The sequence below is a fragment of the Bombus vancouverensis genome, chromosome 12 (genome assembly GCF_051014615.1).
Source record: "Bombus vancouverensis nearcticus chromosome 12, iyBomVanc1_principal, whole genome shotgun sequence".
Taxonomy (NCBI): domain Eukaryota; kingdom Metazoa; phylum Arthropoda; class Insecta; order Hymenoptera; family Apidae; genus Bombus; species Bombus vancouverensis.
In genome coordinates this window covers 3,731,350-3,754,119 of record NC_134922.1, presented here as the reverse complement: position 1 = coordinate 3,754,119, position 22,770 = coordinate 3,731,350, and the positions used below count along the sequence as shown (strand labels likewise).

At 33.7% G+C, this 22,770-nt stretch overlaps 3 protein-coding genes across 23 annotated transcripts in view; 2 read left to right on the top strand and 1 right to left on the bottom strand.

The window, feature by feature from the left end:
* LOC117165029 (uncharacterized) overlaps positions 1–20,227 on the bottom strand; it is a 474,023-nt gene extending 453,796 nt beyond the window's left edge. The window contains exons 1-6 of one of the 19 annotated variants that reach the window (XR_013059750.1): positions 20,089–20,227; positions 16,244–19,520; positions 15,056–16,114; positions 12,859–14,976; positions 12,707–12,774; positions 10,635–12,038 (exon numbers count right to left, since the gene is read on the bottom strand). The gene's annotated coding sequence lies outside the window, so the exon portion shown is untranslated. Of the gene's footprint in view, positions 1–5,740; positions 5,920–10,634; positions 12,775–12,858; positions 14,977–15,055; positions 16,115–16,243; positions 19,521–20,088 lie in introns of those variants that run through there. The other 18 variants (XR_013059749.1, XR_013059747.1, XR_013059753.1 and 15 more) reach the window with 18 other exon arrangements.
* On the top strand, positions 1,130–9,472 carry exu (maternal protein exuperantia). Of its 3 annotated transcripts, none has more exons than XM_033348491.2 (6): positions 1,130–1,270; positions 7,240–7,541; positions 7,619–7,900; positions 8,012–8,204; positions 8,283–8,425; positions 8,520–9,472. In XM_033348491.2, exons 2-6 carry the CDS (start codon positions 7,257–7,259, stop codon positions 8,832–8,834), a joined length of 1,218 nt encoding a protein of 405 aa, XP_033204382.1. In that variant the 5' UTR covers positions 1,130–1,270; positions 7,240–7,256; the 3' UTR covers positions 8,835–9,472. The 3 variants fall into 3 exon arrangements, with proteins under 3 accessions (XP_033204382.1, XP_076479525.1, XP_033204381.1); XM_076623410.1 differs by lacking the exon at positions 1,130–1,270 and adding an exon at positions 6,040–6,180; XM_033348490.2 differs by lacking the exon at positions 1,130–1,270 and adding an exon at positions 6,394–6,678.
* LOC117165026 (uncharacterized) lies at positions 13,450–22,682 on the top strand. Its single transcript, XM_033348488.2, has 6 exons — positions 13,450–13,602; positions 19,275–19,532; positions 20,077–20,213; positions 20,544–20,994; positions 21,459–21,636; positions 21,785–22,682. Exons 1-6 carry the CDS (start codon positions 13,570–13,572, stop codon positions 22,024–22,026), a joined length of 1,299 nt encoding a protein of 432 aa, XP_033204379.2. The 5' UTR covers positions 13,450–13,569; the 3' UTR covers positions 22,027–22,682.
* Positions 22,683–22,770: the final 88 nt, after the last annotated feature.

Sequence of the window (22,770 nt, the reverse complement as noted above, 5' to 3'; positions counted from 1 at the left end):
CAAATTTTTAATTTTAGCTGTTTTTTATCACTTTGTATCACTTTTTCTAATTAACCGCTTTCACGCGAGAAGTAAAATTATACATACCAAGACTAAATAAACAAAGATTTTATCTAAACTGGAAATCATACTACAGCATCTGCCAACATTTTCCTTATTAACCAACTAAAATGCTTGTTACACGTGATTTTCATATAAATTATATTATTTTTTATATTAATCTTCCTCGATATCTTAACGCGCTATAAAATATTTCTTAATAAGTAAATAGAGAAATGTAACCGCATGTAACTCTTGTCGGAATTGTACTTAATATTTTTAGTGTCATTTTTTCTAATTTTATATTAATTAAAAAGAAATCTTCGTCTAAAATTTACAGAACTCAAAAGATTTTTCATTATATGTTATTAACAATCAAAAATATTTCGATTATCTCTAATCGTTGTTCGAAACCAAAACAACTAACAATTAATATTTATAATCATTCAAGGTCCCTTTAAGATTTAGTCAAGATCACAGTCTTTTATTTAAACAAAAATTGACTTTATCTCAGTGAATTCCATAAAAGTGTTAAAAATAGCTGCTAATTCTGGATCCTGGCTCAAATACTTTTGTGAGTCATTGTACTCCATCATAACACCGCGAAACTTCAGAAGCCCGAGCCAATAGCCAAGAATGTCCGTATCCTAAGTTGTCGCGCATCAAGAACCGCGGTTGCACGCAATGCGCGAGCGATGCAACCTTATCACCTGCTCGTTGCAAATCGCTCGTATATCAGACACGTTGCAGGTACGTGCAAATCTCACGATATCTTACGACGCGATGCGTCGTTATCAGCGAAAGCGTGCGGCTACCGAGTCGAATACGAGCGAAGTCGATCGTTCGCGGTACGAGTGGGGCCCATCGTTGCGTCGCGTCGTGTGGAGAAAACTGGTAAAACAAAAGAGTAAAGAAGGATAACGCGTGGAAATGAGATAAAAGTAAAGATAATGCTAGGGAGCCAAAAACGAAGGGAAACAATAGACTGTCGGAATCTGTGCGTCGAGTCAACGGTCTTTTGTCTGCGTTTCACGGCGTTCACTAAGGCGTCACGGTGAACAGAAAGAATTGAGATCCAGGAGAAAAGCGTCACGTACGCGGCAACCGCGGCGAAGAATCGTTTTTTAACGACCGATCATCGAAGTCCATCCATCGAAAGAAAGAGTAATCAAGATCCAACGGTGTAACAGCCTCCTCCACGGCGGAATTTGCGGCGGAATCGTTCTGTATTGTAAGTCTTTCCATTTATTCGGAATCTCTTTTACCGATCCTTTAGATTGTATGGTTAAATTAAACGTTGACGTGAGTTACGTTCGTTTGGCTTGGAGAATTGATCAAGTAATAAAATCGTCGCGGAAGAAGAGGTAACCGGTCTCGAATTAATTTTGAACGTGCGATTTCTGATAATTCGTGATGCGTTATTCAACGATGGATGTTTGTGCTAATTTAAATTTATAGAAATATAAGAAGTGGAGTCTAAATAGAGGTTTGTTTCACCATATGATTGTTGTAAAAAGTATTATATATATATATATTTTTTATATATTGCATGCACTCTCCTTTTTATGTATATTTGTATTATCATTAATCGATTACTATTAAATTTCCAGACTGTACGTTGTACGTTTGTGGATTACGTATTTAATGTTGAAATACGTACACGTATTCTTTCAATAAATAGTTCCACGTACTACATAGATAATTAAATATTTTTCCAACAATTTTCTTCTATTAAGTAGTTGGAACATCGAAAAAATGCATAATATTATTGCTCATATAACATTAACGTCATAAATGATCGTTAATCTAGAAACGTAGAAATGGAAATATTCAATTAAGGAGCCTTTGAAATCGTATCTGGTGCTCTCAATGGAACTGCATAATTTAACAACATTTATGTATTATATTTGATATTCCCTTTTACCATTAACATTTAAAATTACTTGTATAGCTTATCATCGTGCTGTTATCACTCGTTCCTTTGATATAAAGTAGAATTATTCTAATCATAATACATTCTGTGTAAAAAGTAAATTAGGCATAAAATACTTGATTCTAGTTGAGACAAAAAAGTCCTTCGTTATAATTTCATGCGATACGTACGTAGTTACAGAGCACGTGAACTTCCAACGAGTTACGCAAGCCAGTATGTAATGCAGCACAAGGGTGAATGAATTTCACAAGTGTCGGATATGAATGAGCATCTCATGCGTTCCATGTGAATGACAAGTGCAGAAGGGATTGAATGGTTGTTTATGGTTGAAATTCGGTTTCGTGCAAAATGTACATCTAAATGAACCCTAGAAACATACATAGTGCTCTTAGAATGAGAAGAAAATCTCGAGTAAACAATGTTGACATGTCCGTGCATGGTAGTTTTTATATTATATTTTTTTAATATATTATCACATAATGGAAAGGCTAATTAGTCTATCAGAATCAAAAATTCAATAAATGAGTGGCATTTAAAGCGAAAAGCATCCAGCTTGACAAAATAAAATTATTTTATCATTTGAAGTTAATTTTATTTTGTGAACAAGATGTGAACAATCGTTGATGAAACTTGACATAAATTAAATTCGTTTTAATACTCATTAAAAAAGTAACGTTAAGAGGATTTGTTTGTAACAGTACATCATTCTGTATTTAATATCGTTAATAATTCCTCGTTCGCGAAGGAATACCTCGTGATCTAATTTTTACGCCATGAACGAGATATCTCGCATCTTAATGAAAAGGTGTGCAAGATATATCTCGTCCATAACGTCATATCATATGAACAACATTACGTCATGAAATATCTGATCGATAGGTGAAAATGATTTTTATCTTCGAATGCAAGATTAAAACTATTATATGAATCAATAGCATACGTATCGAAAGTACAAAAATGTATTCAGTTCAATACGATTGCTCGTAAAACATAGAATTGATAAGATTAAATATATTTTATCGTGAAAATTCGCAGCTTTTATCATATCTATTTCGTATTTTTTTTACTATCTACCTATATTTATTTTACGTATATGTAGACTGGATTAGAGCCGATGATCTATTGATTCATCTGCAATATTAAATGAAAAGAAATTTTTCTCCAATTTTTAAAACGATTCTTAACTCAGGATTCTCGCATTAATTGATCCCTTTTCTGCGTTTATCTCTCGTACTATGTTTGCTGATGGCACTATTACATCTGTAGGTGATAGACTGAATATTAACGAAGAGCAAACCTGTAAATCTAGAATTCGTTTTCCGATATTCTCCATCTACAGCCATTTTCCATACTGAATTCTGATGCTTCGTTTATCTTGATAGTTGTGATCTATTTAATCTTCGAAATTCTTAAGTAAAAGATCTATTTAACCGGAATCTTTAACTATGTGCCGTTTTAATTTATCCAAATGATCGTACTTAATAAAGAACAGCAGGTTTCTCAGCAGTTAACCCCTTCAATCTCGACGGAAACGTACCTATGTACACGTCGAGTTTCATTTCCCGTTGCCATTTTTTAATTTCAATGAAATACTCTACTTTTTTTCTACCAGCCGGGGGTAGAAAATGCACCGCTAGAGATACAGAGAGATGATCGATTTTATCATGTTTGCCGAAGCTAGGTTGAATACTAATCAACCTATCAAGGTGTTTCAATATTCCCTCGCCAACCTCCTTCTCCCTTTTTTGCTGCCGAAATCCACTTGAAAAGCAATCGTGATATTTGAACACGATGTTCATTATACCAAGTGAAGAGCTTCAGAAAAATCATCGACTTCGTTAAGACGCAATTTCTGTCGTTGCCATTTTTTCTCCCGTCGATATCTTGTTATTTCTCTTTCAAAAATATTCACATCACATCGACTACACCTAACGTATCTTTATTATCAACGACGATTACTACGAGGATGAATGATTCCTCTTTCACCACGTTTCATTCAAATTTTATAGTATCAACATTTCCTATCAGAGAGCAGATATGAAACTGTCGAACACATGCACAAATAGCGAAACCAGACTTGAATATTAACCAATACCACTGACGCGAAATGCCCCAAGCGCGTTTTAATATTTTTTACTATTTACATGGGATTTTGCTTTGCCATATATTGTAAAAAGTGAACGTGACGGCTGAGAGAAAGCTTTCAGCCGTAGTCGAAACTACAATAGATTAGTTTTATTTTACGTTGAAATTCGTGAACTCCAGGGACTTTTTTTATTTTATTTAAATTTCGATGTTTAATTAATTATTGTATTTTTCGTATCTCATTTGTGACACATTGTTCACGTTCTACTATATGATTAATCATTTCACTTGTACGTCATCATTGATATTTCTTTCACGATTATAAACTTTCAGGATAATAATATATCGAAATGAAATTATTTAAACTTTTGTAGTGATGTACAAAGATATTGTACAAAAATATTTCAAAAATCATTGTATTTTTACCATAGCAAAATAGAATACTAACAATTCAATTAAAAATATGCAAAAATAATTGAAAACTATTGCAATCAATCATAGCTACATCGTGGATTTATGTTGTAGATTTATCAACAATAATGATATAAATCATAAATAAAAAAGGCTAAATAATGTATGCATAGTAAATCTATGATATACGAAGATTTATTACAAACAATTACGAAAATGAACAAACCATGAATAATTAATACATTCTAAATTTATCATAAACGAAGATGAGCATAAATTTGCTCCACATGATCTTACTCGAACATCTTGAAAAAGTTTCATAGATGGTACATTTGTTAGCTACAAGAAAGAAATGATAATAAATAATAGTAATATTACGTTTACTGTGCATGTTGTGGCGTATGCATTAATCTAATGACGGTAATTACCGCCCTAAACAATTATTCTTATGATATACGGAAACGTGTATCATGAAGGTGCATTATAATGGGAATTTAGTCGTAGAAAAAAATTCAATGCAGTGATAGTTGATCGTGCGCAATTCGCCTTCCAATTTTCTCACGTTTAAACACCGCGGAGAATTCGATAAATTCGGAACAACCAGCACGGGAGAAATTCCGCGGATAAATGAAAAACAAAAACGAACCGTGGCGAACGGATGACCCAGTTGAAACAATTTATCAGTGCTACAAAGCGTGCGGCCCGCTCTAAAAAAGGATAAATAACAGATAACGAGAGATAAGCTGCAGGCCAATTTATCGCTACCGTCAACAATTTTCCTAGAGTGCAACGTGCAAATGGAACTTTATGCAGAGGCGTCGTAACAGTCGCATAAATAAGAAGTACGATTCACGCCGACCCGTGCTAATAAATTTTACTTACAAACCAGTATTTAACGATTCATCTCATCGGGAACGATACCGATATGCGAAAACGTGAATTTCTTTTTACGCTCAACCGTCCGTTATGCAGTCACTTTCATGTTAAATACCTATGACACACGTATATCTTTAGAACACGTCGCTATGCAACACACTTTTGATTTGTTTCAACCAGTGTCTATCTGCCAATCTCAACTAGAAAATAATGTAATTGAATGTGGATCAAGTTATTTATTTCAATGATGGTTCTCATACAGGTATCTAACTATTTAAGCATCGAGTCACGAGAAATTAATGTTCGTACCGCTTAATCGCCATTTTTCATTTTGAACACGTTCAATATCTTATTATAGAATGAATATCAAATCGTTTATTATTCGTCGAATCTCACCTTTATTATTTTACATGCACGTGAGATACTTTCAATCGAACATTTCCTAGTTTCGTTTGCAATGTTCACCAACTACTATAGTGCTAAAGTTAGATTAAAAGTAACGCTACTGTATTGAAATACGAGAAACAAATATGTACACAACCCTTTCAATTTGATTCACGTACTGTTTTAGCAAATCTACTAGAACTTCAACTTCAATTGGCAGTCTCTCCTTCACCTAATAGTGACATTAGAACCACGTGACTTAAGAACGAGTACGCAGGCGCAGATGATCGAGCAGGCGGTTTACTGCCAATTTCGCACGTGTGTTCAAATGAATTTAGTTGCGTTCCAGTAGTTTCCAGTATCTACAAAGGATTTATAGTACTGCCATCAGTTTCGGTGATCGTATCAAGAAACTCAGTGAATAATACGGAACTGCGAAACCACGTGAATCGGTGAGCGAATGTAACGAATCTAACGTTGAGTTAATGGAAACTAAATCGAAATCGAGGCTATACATGAATCGCAATCGACCCACGTGTGATGAGAATATCTGTTTTACATACGTGACACGATTCGCCGCGAGCTGATATGTAATGCGTGTTGCATAGACGTCACGGAATCGCAAAAATCCATATAACATTCAGTTTCCTTAGTGGTAGATATACCTGTCGCGAAACAAGATAGCAACTGTGTTAGATCGTCATTTTTTTTACATCGTTGTTGATGGTGGCATATCACTCGTTTTGATAAATTTCTTGTTCCCGACATTAATATTTATAAGTTTATTAAACGTGAGACTGCGTGTGTTTCATTATTTCCGATAAATATTTCCGTTGCCTTGTTCTTGGCACAGAACTTCTTTACACAAACGCCTCTGGATAAGAAAAATTGCTGCATACGATAGGAGATTATTTTTATTTGATAAATAATTTGTAAGTCTGTCGTAGAAGGTAAGATATTATTGGATGTATTCTAAGCCATTAATCTTTTGTTCTGAAGTATTTGTGTACTGTATTGAATTTCAAGGTCGACCTTGCCGATACCATGTATAATCTTCTACTCTACGCACGTACCAAAATATCTCGCCCTTGTACAAAAACTGAGCGTTCGTTTCAAACATTTGCTAAAAGAAATCTTCGGAGACTCACAGTTTCTACGCAAATTTATACATTTTTTTATTTTTTCGAAATTTATATATTTTTAAATGATAAAATTTCTATGTTGAAGATATTATATATGTAAATAATATATATAAATTCATTGAGAACGAAAAATTAAAAAAAATATTTAATCCTTATTATTATGTGTATAATGTATATGAATCGAATTGTGTTTTTTATTAATATTCATTCATTATTAACTAACATTGATTTTGATTAATAAAATTCACGTTAATGGACTATTTTTATATTGATCCATTGAGAATATTTTGTGTTGTTATTAATAAGAAATATTATTATTTTAAATATTCTGCTTTGTGTAAATAGAAAACTATATTATATTTTTTGCAGATTATTAGTTTAAGAAGATGGTATCGTCAACAATAATGGAAAATGGGAAATCCATCCCATCAAGGAAATCTACTACAGGTATTGGCCCAGGCAATTATCGTTTAGTTGGTTGGGATATGGATACTACAGGCAAAAAAGTTATAGATGAAATATGCCAAATAGCTGGGTATACACCTAGTTCTTCATATTCACAATATGTAATGCCATATAAAGATCTTAATCCTCCGGCTATAAAAAGGCATAATATGAAGATAGTAACTATTGGCAAGTTTCGTGTACTTAAAGATAGTACAACTAATAAGGTAAAAAATTTCATTAATATCAAAAAATTGGTATTTAATCTGTATTTGATTATATTACACACTATATTCTTTTACAGGCACTAAAAACTAAAAGTGAAGTGTCTGCATTAACAGATTTTCTAACATGGCTTTCCTCTATAAGAGGAGACGCAGCGGATGGTATCATATTAGTTTATCATGAACCACGTAAAGTTATTCCTGCTATGTTAATTGAATCTTTAAAGAAATATAATCTTTTGGAAAAATTTAAAGAAATTGTGAAAGGATTTGCAAATGGATTTAATGTCGCAGAAGTAAAATGTGCAAACACAGTTCGTGCATATACTCTTAGGACATTATCTCAAAGTTTATTTAATCGAGTAAGCAACATCTGTTTTATAGAATGTGTAATTATAATACATTGATGATAAGTTTTAATAATGATATAAAATCGCTATAATAATTTTAATATGAAATTGTTATTATTTAAGGAAAATCAGTTAAATAATGCAAAAGACAGAGCATGTTTGGCTTTACAAATAGTACAACACTTGAGTTCACTAGAAGTTACAAAAGGAAATGAAACAGATGGTAGTGGTGATAGTGATAGTGCCATGAAAAATACTGTTGAATTCATTAGAGAATTTGTTCAGCCAGTAGAAATGGAAGAACAAGAATATGCAGGTATATAAAATAAATTAAAATTTAAATGTTTAAATATCGATTAGAAAAAATTCTATTATATAGTATTATATATTTCAGAATTAAAAATAGTATTTGAACGTCAAAATACTTTAAGACCTATTTTCGGGGCCCTATTCCGCGTGAATCGTCGAGAACGGCAACATGCTAGTCCTTTACGTCGATTGCTCGCCGAAGCAGGCATAGAATATTCTCAATTACAAGTTTGTATAATTCAAATAAAATATTAATATCTATAGAATTGTATTTTGAAAACTAATAAAACTAATAAGATTACTGATTTAACTTGTGTTACAGGAAGCGTGGAATAATGGAAAGAAAGAAGGTTTAGAAAAATTAATTAAGGAAAAATTAACTTCAACTGAAGAAAAGAAAATCGAAGATTTATTGATCGTCCTTGAAGATCATTTCGATCCTAATAAGAAACCCAAATTAAGAATATCAAGAGAAAAGAATCAGATAAAGATGGAAAATTCTTTAATTAATGAGGATAAAGAAAATAATAACAAATGTGATTCAAGTATCGGAAGTCCGGATACCACCACTCCTAATTCACCGCTTAAAATTAAATCCGAATCTTCTGAAAGTAGTACAATTATAGCAGAGGAATAAGAACTAAACAGTTCACTTCTTTTCTTCAGTGCCTTTTAACTAATTATAAGATCAATATTGTTATCAGTAACTGAGTTTATAACCATTCCGTTCATTCTTATCATAACGTTATTCTAGTGTGATAAAGTATGAGTGTTATTTGTTGCAGTATTGTATTTAAGTTTTTATTTTCGTTATAACAGAGTATATATTGTATCCTTGAAGGATATGTAACTCGACTTATTGCTAGTTAACAAAAACATGTACAAATAACACATTAATTATTTTTTTAGTTTATGATAAAGGAATATTTAATGTTCGTTTTTTTAACGGTTAATTTTATGCTCATTGATTTTTATTTAATCGGATTAACGTTTAACGTTGTAACAAGTGATTGTTTAGAGACTGTCGATATAGAAATATATTCGGACGCTAAAGATTTTTTGTTTTTCATCATTCTGAGATTACCATAAAATATTCTTTTTTTTACTTAATGTTAGTAAGATTTACGTATAGAGTACAGATAGTAATATTTGAAGAAAGATATAATATATTTTTGTACGTCAAAGGTTTAATAAAATGAATCATGCACCATGATGTTGCATTTAATAGTTAAATTTTGTTGTACTAAACAATTAAATAAAAACTTTGAATTACAACTTCTTATTTCGATCGTTAACACAAACTTACGGTATTTTATTTCTACTCATCTCTTTTTTTCATCTCCTTTTTTATGAGTATTACAAAGTCTTAATTTACAAATAATTAAACGTATCACGCAATATCGTTCTATGTTCCGAAACGACGGTAACGGCATGTTTAAAGGAAAAACAAGAAAAGACTCCAGCGTGACTTCTCTCTGTTATAAAGCGCATCTCGAATCGGTGCAACCATCGAGATAAAGTCAGAAATGAATTAAATATATGAATGCCTATGCAGTGGAGCGTTGTATCCGCTTATGGGGTTCCATAAAGCATGCCAAACGCCTCGAAGCGTAAACAGGCCGGTGCACCGCAAAAAAATTAGACTTGCTAAGAAAAGTATCGACGTAAATCCCTTTAGTACTAGGCAAGACTTAACTGTTCAATAAAATTTTACGAAACGTACTTGTCGCATTCATCGGAGATTTCTAGCTAACCGATAGAACACGTAATACAAAGGATATTTCTTATAATTTTATTTCAATCCACTAAACTATGACTTTCAGTATATCAAACTTTTATCTTAGAATTATCTCTCCATCATTAGCTCTATATAAAAAATTTCTAATTTACAAATGGTATTGATATATGATTAATTAAAATTTGAATGAATGCAGAAGATGACAACAGTATTTAAGAAACCATGGGTCTACCAATATTTCAATAACTATCTGTGTGTATTTTTAGCTATCGGACACTCAACTTGGCCTTATTAATTTCTTTTCATGGACGACGAACCATAAAGCACAAAATACACTTACTGCATCGTCATTACTGTAACAGGCAGCGAAAAGGAAATTGCTGTTACTGGAAGGCTCGTTAATTGAGCGCCTGTAACCGTACGAAAGTATAGCGATAATAAATAATCTGGTGATAGTGGTGTTTGTTAAATCTTTTGTTGTACAAGATCGGAATGTTAATGAGATAAGAGATCAAGAAATAAATTGAATTGCATGATATAATAAATATCAATGTCCACTATTAATAAACGTAGAATGCTAGTTTTTGGTGTTTTCGATACATTAATTTTGTTTTACAATAATTTTCCAATATCTATCATAAATCAATATACGTAGCTAAAAATATAGGAGAAATATTCGATGTAAATAGCATATTTTAATATATTATACGACGTTTATTTGACATTTCCTTGATGTGTTAAACATATGAAACACGCGTTGAAATTGAAATGAGAAAATAAAGTTTTTTGGAGAAATTTCTTCTTCCACGTACATTTTAAAATAAACAGAAAAGGAGACATTTTCATTAAAAATTCCAATATTAAGTTCCATAAATATTTTCACAAATTACAATTAAAAACGCTTAACTAGTGAACAATTTTATATCTCGGGTTTAAATTTTTACTCTGCGGTAAAAAGAATGTACAGAATAATTATAAAAATATTAAATTTAATTTACGTAAAGTGATATGTAATAGTGCTCGAAGAATATTTGTGTTGCTCAGTAATTCTTCGAAAAGCATTCACTAATGTGATACACAAATGTTTTTTACAGTTTTATAGAACCATTATTTTTCATTTTTAGCGAGTCTCGAATTTCTGCAACAGCGTAATTCTCTACTTCCGAATACCTACTGTTCATCCAGCTCGAGTTTAAGATTCATAGAACATAATTGCGTATACAATAGCGAGGAAAGCATGAAAAACGATTATGATAATGACTTAACAAATGTCGGTGTTTATTTTCCCTTCTTACTTCTATATAACGCTCAAATCATATTGTAATATGCTGTAACTGAGCATAGCCATCAAAAAATGTATCTTTCTTTCAGATTTAAGTGTTTTATTGCCTCCTTAGATTAATGGAATCTTTGCATGCCTACGTTAAAAAAGTTGCACTCAGTTTTGCCTAATTATTTAATTAGAATTTACGGTTGCATCGTAGGAAAAAGACCAATCTTTCTTTCAAATTATTTGTATGTAAGTCGGTTTGGTAAAACCGTTATCTAATAATTTGAAAAACGCTGGAGAACGCTCGTGAATGTACAGTTTCAGTTTTCATCGTCAACACTTTCGTAATATGCAACTAACGGATACATTTTCCGTCTTGAAGCGTAACAAACGATAACGGTGAACGATTATTACTAAAACCTTTAGCGAGCGAGGCCACGTAACAAACGTAATTACAAAGAATACGCGCGTGCCACCGTTGAAACGGATCCCTCGTTAAGGGAGCGTGCTACGGAGAATAGAGAGACGAGAACGATTCGATTTTCATTAAAAAGCAATCGTTTCGCGGCGTACATACGGTCGTTGTCGATGATTCACTACGAGGCCTGGGCAGACAGAAAACAACGGGAGAGCAATTTTCCCGAGAATCTCGGTGCGTTCGAAACGCGTGACATAGCACTGTGCTCTATTAGTCTCAGTCAGTCAGTGACAGGTACAGTAAACCGGCACGAAAATGACGGCCAACACGACGTCATTCTCACTTTTTACGCAGGCATCTGACACAGCTGATGAAAGACACGATCCTCGATGAAAAATAAAATACTGTAACAAAACTAGAAACTTTTCATTTTTTTTCTTTTTTTTCCTTTTTTTTTTTTCCTTACATTTTATCAAAATTTATATTCGACTGTGTAGTAAGTTTATTGGTATTTCTTTGAAAGAGCATCGGAGATCATTACTTTTATATCAGGTATATTTACAATCACCGCGCATTATTTTGTTCCATTATCCTTCGCAAATGAATTAAGTAAATGAAATTAAAAATATTTTAAACGTTTGCAAAATACATCGAATTTTTCTTTACTGAAAATATTGCCACAAGGAATTATTTTTCAACATTCTGATTTGATTAAAAATTTTCGGTACTTTTAATGTAAATCATCTTTTATGTATTCTTCTTTGTCTGAATACAAACCCTAACAGTGTTCCAACATGTTTGATCGAATACTGGCATTGACCCAAAATCAACGCACCGGAAAAGTCAGCAACCGGCTAAGCAATTCGTCTTTTATGCATGTCGGAATCACGTAATGTCTCGCGATTCCGCCAGTTTACTGAGGCTTCCTAGACTGGAATGCCGCCGCGAGTAAAAGAAACCGAAATGAAATTTTGATTCGTAATAAAAATGCTTCACGCATAATGAACATTTCTATTCTTCGTTAACGATTGCATCCTCTTCCGATAGAATCAAACGTGGAATATACATGAAATATAAACTCACCATTGGAGATAATCACCTCGATTTCTTTTATACAAATCTCCTCTATCTATGTATCATCCTTCCGTTACCTGAAAAATAAAAATGAAACGTCAGAGAGAGAGAGAGAGAGAGAGAGAGAGAGAGATTTACTCCTTTCAATTTTTGATTCATACTTCCGTTTAAAAAAGTTGCAAAGAAATCAGATAAGAAATCTTGCAAGGGATTCTATATAAAAGTAGACAAGTAAATCTTTAAGGATTTCACATAGAGATTGTTTCGATTGGAATGCTTTTATGCCATATTTTAGAAAAAGTAAACTGAAACATTTTCTCGAATTCTACTTTACTTCTTTCATTTTCGTATATCCCATTGTTCATAAATTATCCAAAAGAACTCAATTAAACTCAAACGTTAAAATCGAATCTACAGGGCGATCAAGTCTTCTTGGAACTAAATTTCTAAAAAAGGAAACAGAAAAGAATAAAATTAAATGCGGAAGAAAATAGGGCGAATGCTATCCCGAAGGAAGCTCGGAAAGGAGACGCGGTGTCTGTTCGAGGCCGTCACTGCTCGCGAAGAAGACGCGGTAAGGATGGTTGTTAGTGGAGGCAGCAAGCATGCATTAACAGTACTCTGGATGGGCCGGTGGTTCTCTGGTTCCTTGATTTCCGTTCCTCCCCTCCAGGAGACAGTACCCGTTGGAGGAACATCTACCACGGAGGGAGAATTCTTGCGTGGTACACGCGCCTCAGTTCATCGGGAATCTTCGTCAAAATTGCATCCCTCTCTGTGCAATTCCTTCTACCAGGAAGTGTGTTTCTCGCGTGTTTTGCGTTCACGATTAAAGAAACAAGGATAAGGAAGGGAGACACTTCGGCTGGATCATGTGGATCGTCCTGATCGCTGGATTTTGCACGGTGGGTGTCAAACTTCGGTTTTTACCTTTTTATGTGGATCCTGCGAAAGGATTCGCACGATGCTCGGAACTCCGGTGAATTTGCACTTTAAAATTATCGATCTCACGCCTGACACTTGTCGTTGATTACGTAGGGAGAATTATTTGAAATCACATTCCAAAGAGAACCAATTCTGTGATAGTATAGTAACTCGACATTTCAACCCATTTTCCTCTTGTTCTTTCGTTTCACTTCTTACAACTTTGTCGAGCTTTTAGATGAAGGATTTATGGAATTCTATCTTTCTTTTTTTATGTGTTTCTACGTCTTGATAAATTTATAGGAAAACTTTCAAATTCTCTGTAGGGTTGGGGTGATAATGATGTTTTCATCTCGTAGCGGAGATATAAAATTTTATTTGCATAAGAAGACCGCGGGTATAATCCTTAGAAGGCGTTTCACGTCGAAATGTTAACTCGGATCTTTTTAACGCGTTCGGTGCGAGCGGTATTCTATCAAACTTTTTCAATTCCGACTGTTCTTTTAAATTACTGGTTTAGAAGTCACAGATAAATGAATCGAAATCTGAAAATTACGTCTATGCAAACGATTTGAATACAAAAAAATAGAATTTATTGAGTTACATTAGAAATACCTCTTTAATTTAATCACGTATCGCTTTGAATATATATTTTTAGTAGGACAGTCTATTTATATTAACACGTATTTTGTATATTCAGAGTTCAGGGTTAAAACAGTGTAAAAGACACTATATATAATATATAAAACTATAATTTATGACGTGCAATAAATTAATCGCAGGGGTATAAAATATAAGTAAGACTAGTATACCAACAATATGTATATCGATACAAGAGAATATAATGAATAAACTATCCGATAATCAGATATAAATCTTTCCAAATCGGATTTCGTTAATTTATACCATTCCAAAGCCTCAACGTTCGATCGTTAGTAAATTCAAGATTTCTTCATCAACAGGCTATACAGGAAGTTATTAACTTGTATGGCATCCCATATGCGGAGACAAATCCATGTCATCCTGCCAAAAGCGCCAGTGAGAAATAAAGAATTTACGGCGCCATAAAAGAGACGGGTGCGGTTCTTTCGTAAAAAAGAATAAAACGAAAAAATGTACGTGTATATAGTTATCTAGGAAGTAATCTCGAGGGAACCAGGCGCACACGAGGGCCCGTTTCACGTAACAGATTCGGCTGTTTGTCTCTTCCCGTTAACTTTCCGCGCATCAATCGAATCGGAGCGTACCGCGCACACGCGCATGTAGCACTTTACGTAAATTCTTCCACGCGTGTATTATACACCACCGCTCTGTTAATTTGCCTTTAATTTAACGACACGGTATCTACAACATACCTGCAACAAATTTAACAATTACATCTGAGATATTATAACATTTATTAATTATTTATCGATATCGATGAAATCTAATTACGTATTGGACTGAGGATTATTATGCAAATTTACACTTTTGCCAGTACAAGGAAAGAAATAGAATCTGAATAGAAATTTATAACATCTATAAAAAAAATAACGGCAAATACACTATCTTGGAAATTTGATGTATTTTTCCCTATTGTATGTATTCTACCATATTCTATTTTTACAATTCTTTATTTTTCCATTTCTTGAGATTTCGTATAAATGCACAGAAATCCGTAGTCTACTTGATCACAATTTTTCAAATTCAAGTCATTTTCACTTGTGACATACTTTACCCGTAAGCCCCTGAAATATGAAAAAATTGAGAAGGCAATACGTATACGACTGTGGAAAGTACCTTACAGTATGATAAAAAAGTGAAGTGTTACGTTCCAATTTCGATAAGCGGCGATTTATACGAAATAAACAGAAACGCAGCGATACAGCGTTCCTATTACCGCCATCGAGTTTGCCATTATTATTACGGCTACAATCGGTAGTATTATTATTCGCAGTTTCAATTGAATTTCGTGATACAGAAAACAGGATCGCGTTCGTTCATCAAACGAGACCCGACCGGTGTCGGACGATCGATCGAAAAAACATTAACGTTTCGATAAAAGTCCTATCGACCGGCAGCAATCCATAGTTTGGCATTCAATTTGAAACAAGGCTTGATCAAACTTCTATTAACTCCGCAAATTGGATACCTCGACTGTCACGACCACGCAGCAACTGGGGTCCTCTTATTTTTCCCTCCCAACCGGTCGGTTTCTTCTTTAATGCGAATAGTTTCCGTTTAACGATTCGGAAATCATCGTCGGACGTTCCAATTCCATCGAAAACTTTGTGTTTCAGCGTCGTTTGCTTCACCCGTGCCCGATTAAAGTGCTGTTACAATAACAGTTTCGACGCACGCCATATCGGCCAAGTAATGGCTCAATGATTATTAACTCTTTAACCGTATCGATTTTTAAATTAGTAACTTCTTTCGGCCATGGATTTAAAATTTTGTTAAACGATCGGATCTTTTCGTTTTTGTCTGCTCAAAAGTTTGCACTATCTTTTACTCCTTAAACAAAACAAATTTTTGAGTATAATATCTCTGAGATATAAAAACGTTATATTTTGACCTCTATTTTGAAGTATAATTAATTACAGTTTCAATGCTATAAAATATTATAATGTATGAAATATTTACCTACTTGAGGAAGTCATTATTTCTTTTGGAATTCCAATATGTTTCAAATTTTCGTGGTAGAATTATGCTAAGTAGAATTATGTACATGGGTAGTAGACAGTAGGATCCTACTTGTCGTTATTTTTACTTAATTCTACTTATACCTGAGGAAACGATTTGGATAACTGGACATCTTATAACAGGAGATCGCTGATTTTCTTCACTATCTATAATTTGTCACTGAAATAACCGGAGAGTATGTTCGAATAACTGTATTCGAACGTATGTTACCCATTCTTTTGCTTACTAACGTACGCAAAATTGTAAGCGTTCGTATAATTGGAATAAGATTCACCAATAATTCGATGTACAATAACTTACCAACCAGTAACATTAGATTCCATTGCACATTACAATCACAAGCTAAATGACTAATATTGTTAGTATGTTAACTAACTACATAGATCCTACCAGTTCTTTTGTTTATATAAGTACATAAGAAAGCTATCAATAATATGATAGATATAATATTGACACATACATCAATATAAATGTGCCTCTAGATCTTACAGAACACAGAAATAATATATTTCATATTATAATGATAAGTCTGGTATCCACATGCTTTTATTTTTTTCGAGCATCATAAAACAGTTTAGATAAAAGGGACTAAGTAATTTTCTATGTTAAAACACTTACGCAACAAGTTCAGTATCTTGTTTTTCCAGCCAACGGATAAAAAACACAATGTCTGTGAAAACATCGAAATTGATTATCTCCGTACTGTTTACATCCTTGTGACATCTTAATTGCTAATTAAGGTAACTACGCGAAAAATCTATGAATTATTTATAATTCTATGTAGTTTTAATATCGTGCTATTTAATATGCATGCAGTTGACACAGATGATCCAAGATAATTTATTAGCCCGACTTGAAATCGTTAATTACGCGGCTGCATTTGGATCACGTTTTTCCAATTTCGCCGCGAATTTTTCGTAAATCCGCTCGTTTCATATCGTCGTCCATTCAAGATTATTGATGAAAAATCAGTGAACCTGAAATAATTAATGATACGACACAGTAAATCGGTGTATTTCGATTAAATCCGATGAGATTTTGTTTAAATTAATCGCTCTTCAAGTACGTTGACTCAATTACCCTCACTCATACCTGCCCTCAATTATACTCATTTTTTCGCGTTTAATACAAAGCTTAATAAAAGCGGGAAACAAGAGTGAATTTCTATAATATTTTTGCAGTCCGTGGATGATTATTACATTCAGTATTTAATGAATATAAACCGCGCACATTAAGCGTTTACTGTATGAACATTGATTTTGTCACATTAACTTTTATGATCACTGAATATATTCACTTTATCGATAAAAATTCGTCGAACAATCAACATCCTTAATCAGCGATAGGTCATTTTGATTTGAAATAAGCAGTTTTTAAGTACTTTTGTAATAAGTTTTTGCCTCTCATATTACTGGGCTCAGTATCTAATTATCAAAATATTTTTAATATTTTTATTAAAATTACGTAATAGTATTAATTTAATGGCGCTTGTTACTATAACGGAATATTAAATAATTATGGATCATGTAAATGAAATTGTTGATTGTACCTTCTACCGGCAAATTATTTCCCTATTTCTCAATTATGTTAATACTAGTGTGAGTTCAATGACTCTTTGGTAATTATAAAAAACAAAAGTAATTCGATAAGTTACATTGTTTATAAAAGATTTTGATAATAATTAATAAATAACTATAAATTTCAACATAAAACAATTCTCTACCAAGATTCCATGCTTTTAATCGTATTCGTAAAAATATGATCTTGCATAAATACTCGCTAAATTATCATATTAATAAGACATCTAGAGAGTTGACAAGGTACACCCTTTTATCGATCAGCTTATCAATCGTATCGCGGAAATCGAGCAATCCTGAAAGCTGGGTTGACCTACCTCGAAGAAATAACCATGACCTGTACTACGATTATACGCCTGGCTGACCGTACGATGAACAACCAGTATGGTACGCATACATATAACGAATAACTTAGGCGGGCACCAGAGCGTTTCTCTACACCGTTACTCGTATTGAAATCTTTTCTCTTCGCGTGTTGGTCACCTTGTTTCGTATCGAAGTTTTATACGGCGCTGGACATCGAAGGGAATGGTAAAAAGGCGCCTTGGGCTCGATATCGAGGAAAAAGTCCAAGGCGACCCACGTTAATTAAAGAAATTACTTTATCTATAGTCGTGAGAGGTCACTCAACGCTATCCTCCAGATGTTCAGATGAAAAAACGGCCGTCTCGAGGATAGTAACACGGCTGAACAGATGTTATTTCACGGTGAAATAGTTCAAAAGTTTGTTAGTAAAGTATGTTAATGGTTAATGCACTCCTGTTACCGCGAAACGTTCGCTCAACTATGAAATTCTTCGTTGCCATGCCCGCATTGTATTTTGTATCATTAACACCGAGGTTACGGCATTCTTTCACCTCTTTTTATCTTGCTCCTCTCTGTCGCTGAATCTCATCTTTAATTACGATCAAACGTAGCGTAAACTCGTGCTGACGGTGTACGTGTGTACACTATCGCTCAAAAGTATTCAAATACTTGACCTTTATTATTCACAGGATGTATTTTAATTACAAAAGTGCATGTTGTAAAGCTACACTATGGATATTTTGACGCATTAAATAATAAATAAATGATGAATTAAATCGTCCGAAGTAACCCAATGCCTTTGAGCGGTAGTGGCAGGCATTTATGTACATTGTACATCGTTTATAAGATCTTGTTATGGAAATATACGCGATAGATAACGGCATCAGCGGAAACTGACGTAAGAGATAGTTAAAAGCGTGATTGAATTTCCATAGATAGTTTTATCTCTAAGTGTCCATGAATATTATATTTCAAGGCAATGCGAAAGGAAAAAACTACATGTAAGAAGGAAATGAATTACGTACCAGAAGGTCACGAATGTCGTTCGAGCAAACCTGTGTAGATGAATGACTGTCGTATTGTTTCAGGTTGCCGCCACCGTTGCTCAGGATTACGAGGTCTCTGACATTCAGTGCAGCGGCGCAGGATCAGCAGCCGATCTCCTGACAGCGAAGATCAAAAGACCAGTTGGCTTCAGAGGGGCGCCGCTCTTTGCCGACGACAGATCCGCCAATCCGCTTACCGACATTCACTGCCAGATCAGGCCAGATCCCAATGATCCTCAGGAAGATAACTATTTCCTGAAGGTGACTGACTTCTCGAGATGCGGCATCCTGAAGAGAAACGTGAGTCATCGATCGAAATTTTGCTTCCTGCGCTCGTTGATTGTCCGTGTCCGCGTTCTGCTACGCGCGTCGATAAACCGAAACCGATCAACTAATAAATGCTTTCGTATTATCAACTTGTCACGTAACTGATCGCAAAATTCGATTATCGATCGCTTCTTGCTCAGATCAGATGATCGATGAACACACGCGACATCTACGATTGTCTTGTATATACATCTAGGGAAGATTTTTATATATTTCTAACGAAACGTAACTACAGTATAACAATATAAATATCGTACATTGCAAACTATTCTGACATATCGTATGAATTTATATAATGCGATTGTATATTACCGTAATTGTTAAAAAATGAATATTCCAAATATTTAAATCTAGCACTTGAAAGAATCTTGAAATTTATCGTTGACATTACATATAGATATGAGCTGTTAGTTATCTAACTCGTTAAGGACTAAATAATGAAGTACATAAATAATTAAATAAAAAATACATAAAAGCTAGGAAAGAGATACGATGAACAAAATTTTATTGTCATTAGGGTTTCATTCACCTGCGAGTATGGTTTCCGGCATTTCCCGGAGTCGTCATGCTAGCCGATCAAGAATTGATCTTAATGTGCCGACCACCTGAGCCAACGTTACTCCGTCACAAAGCTGCCGGTTTCGCTGGAACCTTGTAAGTTATTGTTCCACATTGACAAGATCGTGTTTTATCTGATAACTCCTATGGAAACAGACATGAATTGCAAAGAGACTCGAATAAATATTTACTTTGCTTAAAGTTATTTATGGTATTGGTGATAATTCTCATCGTTTAATTATCTAGATCACCGACAAAAGTATACATGTATGTACATATGTATAATAAAACTTTCAGCAGTTCATTCTATAAAAAAAAATATGCGTAAACAAAAATTTTCATGTTGGCACCGTATTGCGGAAAATATTTGAAATATGTCGTGTACAAATTTTGTTTTCTAAATTTTGAAATTCTAATCTCTTTCAGTCCTCACGGGGCAAGAGTATCTGGGGTGGTCGAAGAAACACCTGGACGACTGGAGTACGAGGTAGCCCTTTACCGCGAAGCTACTGGCAACGTATCGGACGCATCGGGGTCGCAGACTGTCGATCAAGCGGTTCCCATTGGTACAAAGCTTCAGTTAAGAGCTCGAATCAGTGCAGACAGTGCATGGGGTTACATTAAACTGTTGGAAGTGACCGTTAGTCCCGATCCCGATCAGCCTCACGCACCAGGAAGTGTCGTGTTGGTGAAGGACGGCTGTAGAAATCGAGATTTCGCGTCAATAATTCCTCATCAACCAGCCCGTTATCGAGAGAGAAAGAACGAAGTTTTCCTCGATTTCGAAGCCTTTCTCCTCAGTTCCATGAGAGAACGTTCCACGCTGTGGATCCACTCGCAGATCAAGGCTTGCATGGAACCTCAGGACTGCCAACCGGTAAGGACATAATTTACGGTCCAATTTAACTTGTGGTTGACGTCTGAATGAGTGGCTATTCACCTGTTCAGCTTTGTAATTCGCTTTCTGACATAACAAAAACATTCGTCCTTTAGAGGGCTCGTGCTTAGGAGTTTGCGGTTTTTCAAATAATTATTTGCAAACATAAAAACGAGATTTACGTACTAAAATGATAAAGAAAGAATCTAAATTCATAATGGATTTGTAATTAATTCGATTGATACGTCAAATTTGTACTTTTATTTTCTTAAATTACAAACTGTTAATTATTTAAAAATCTCTTTGTGATCAAGTGACAGTACAAGTGTCAATATCTAGTAACAGAAGATGGCAAAATTAATATTTTAAACGATCATAATTCAAAAGCATTAACATTTGACAAAAGTGTTTCTTCTATTTACAGAAATCGTAAGAATAAATAACATATAACAACCTATTTACAGGATTTTTGTCTCGATCTTTTTGAACCATCGGGACACGGAAAGAAGAAAAAACGATCTATCGTAGAAGGTACGAACGAATATTTTCCTAAAGTCGACCGCTTGATAAAGGAATACAACGATTCGATACCTTATACGAAATTTAAGGAAAATATCGAATACACGGTGATGATGCCTGATGGTGAGTTAAAAAAAATTCCATTCTTTAAACTCGTTAATACTAAAATAGTAATTGCTATTTTCAAGTATTTAGAACATATTTTTATTGTAATTGTTGAAGTATGTAACTTTCTTCAAAATTCATCACCTACGTATTTTGTGATTTCTAGATATATATCAGAAAGTGACTGCTGGACTTGAAAACAGTTGCGGTAGTTTTCTTTACGTTGCAACAGGACTTGGTGCACTTCTGGTTTTATCAGCTTTTATCATGTGCTATCTTGCAACAAGACTTCACAATTTGTCGTCAACTATACCACAAAATAAATCAATCGACGAACTAGTACGAGATCGTGCTAGAAAATATTCTGAACAAACACCAGGCTACACCGGCCGATCTACGGTACAATAGCAAAATGCAAATATTATATTACATATATATTTTATTATGCTCAATCAAAATGAAACAGTAGTTTTCGTGAAATGAAATAAGAAACCAAATTAACAGAACGACTTATGGTACGGATATAAGCAAAATATCATACAAAAATAACAGAATTGTATTATAACGTAATATTTTTTTAAATATCTGTGGGCGTTAAGAGATTATATACTAAACTAAAAACACAAAGTTTAAAAAATATATGAAAGTAATATATTTAATTAATATATTTAATGTATATTATTTAAGGTAGATAAGATAGATAAAATTTGATAAGACTTGGTAGAATTACTGCAAAGATACGGATATGTTATATATTATTACATATTTGTGTATAACATAAAAAAACAAATGTAATTTACGATCTTTAGCAAGTATTAAATTCTTCACTATTACTCTTTGTAACTGATCATTCACTTTTGCACGTTTTACACAACAAATTGCACGAAAAATTTATTTTATTTCATTTCTCACATTAAATACTTATTACATAATTGCAAATCTACTTCTCCGCTATTTCAACATTTTGTTAAACGTGCAGTGCTATTACGTGACCTGAAACAGTGCGTATATAATCTTTAATAGTAAGTAATCCTAAATGAACCGTATTAATTTATTCATTATAGAATAATTTACTCATATCCGTTACGGTTGAATATAACTATAATGTATTTTCTTTTGAGGGTGATTGTGACTCAATGTACATACATACAG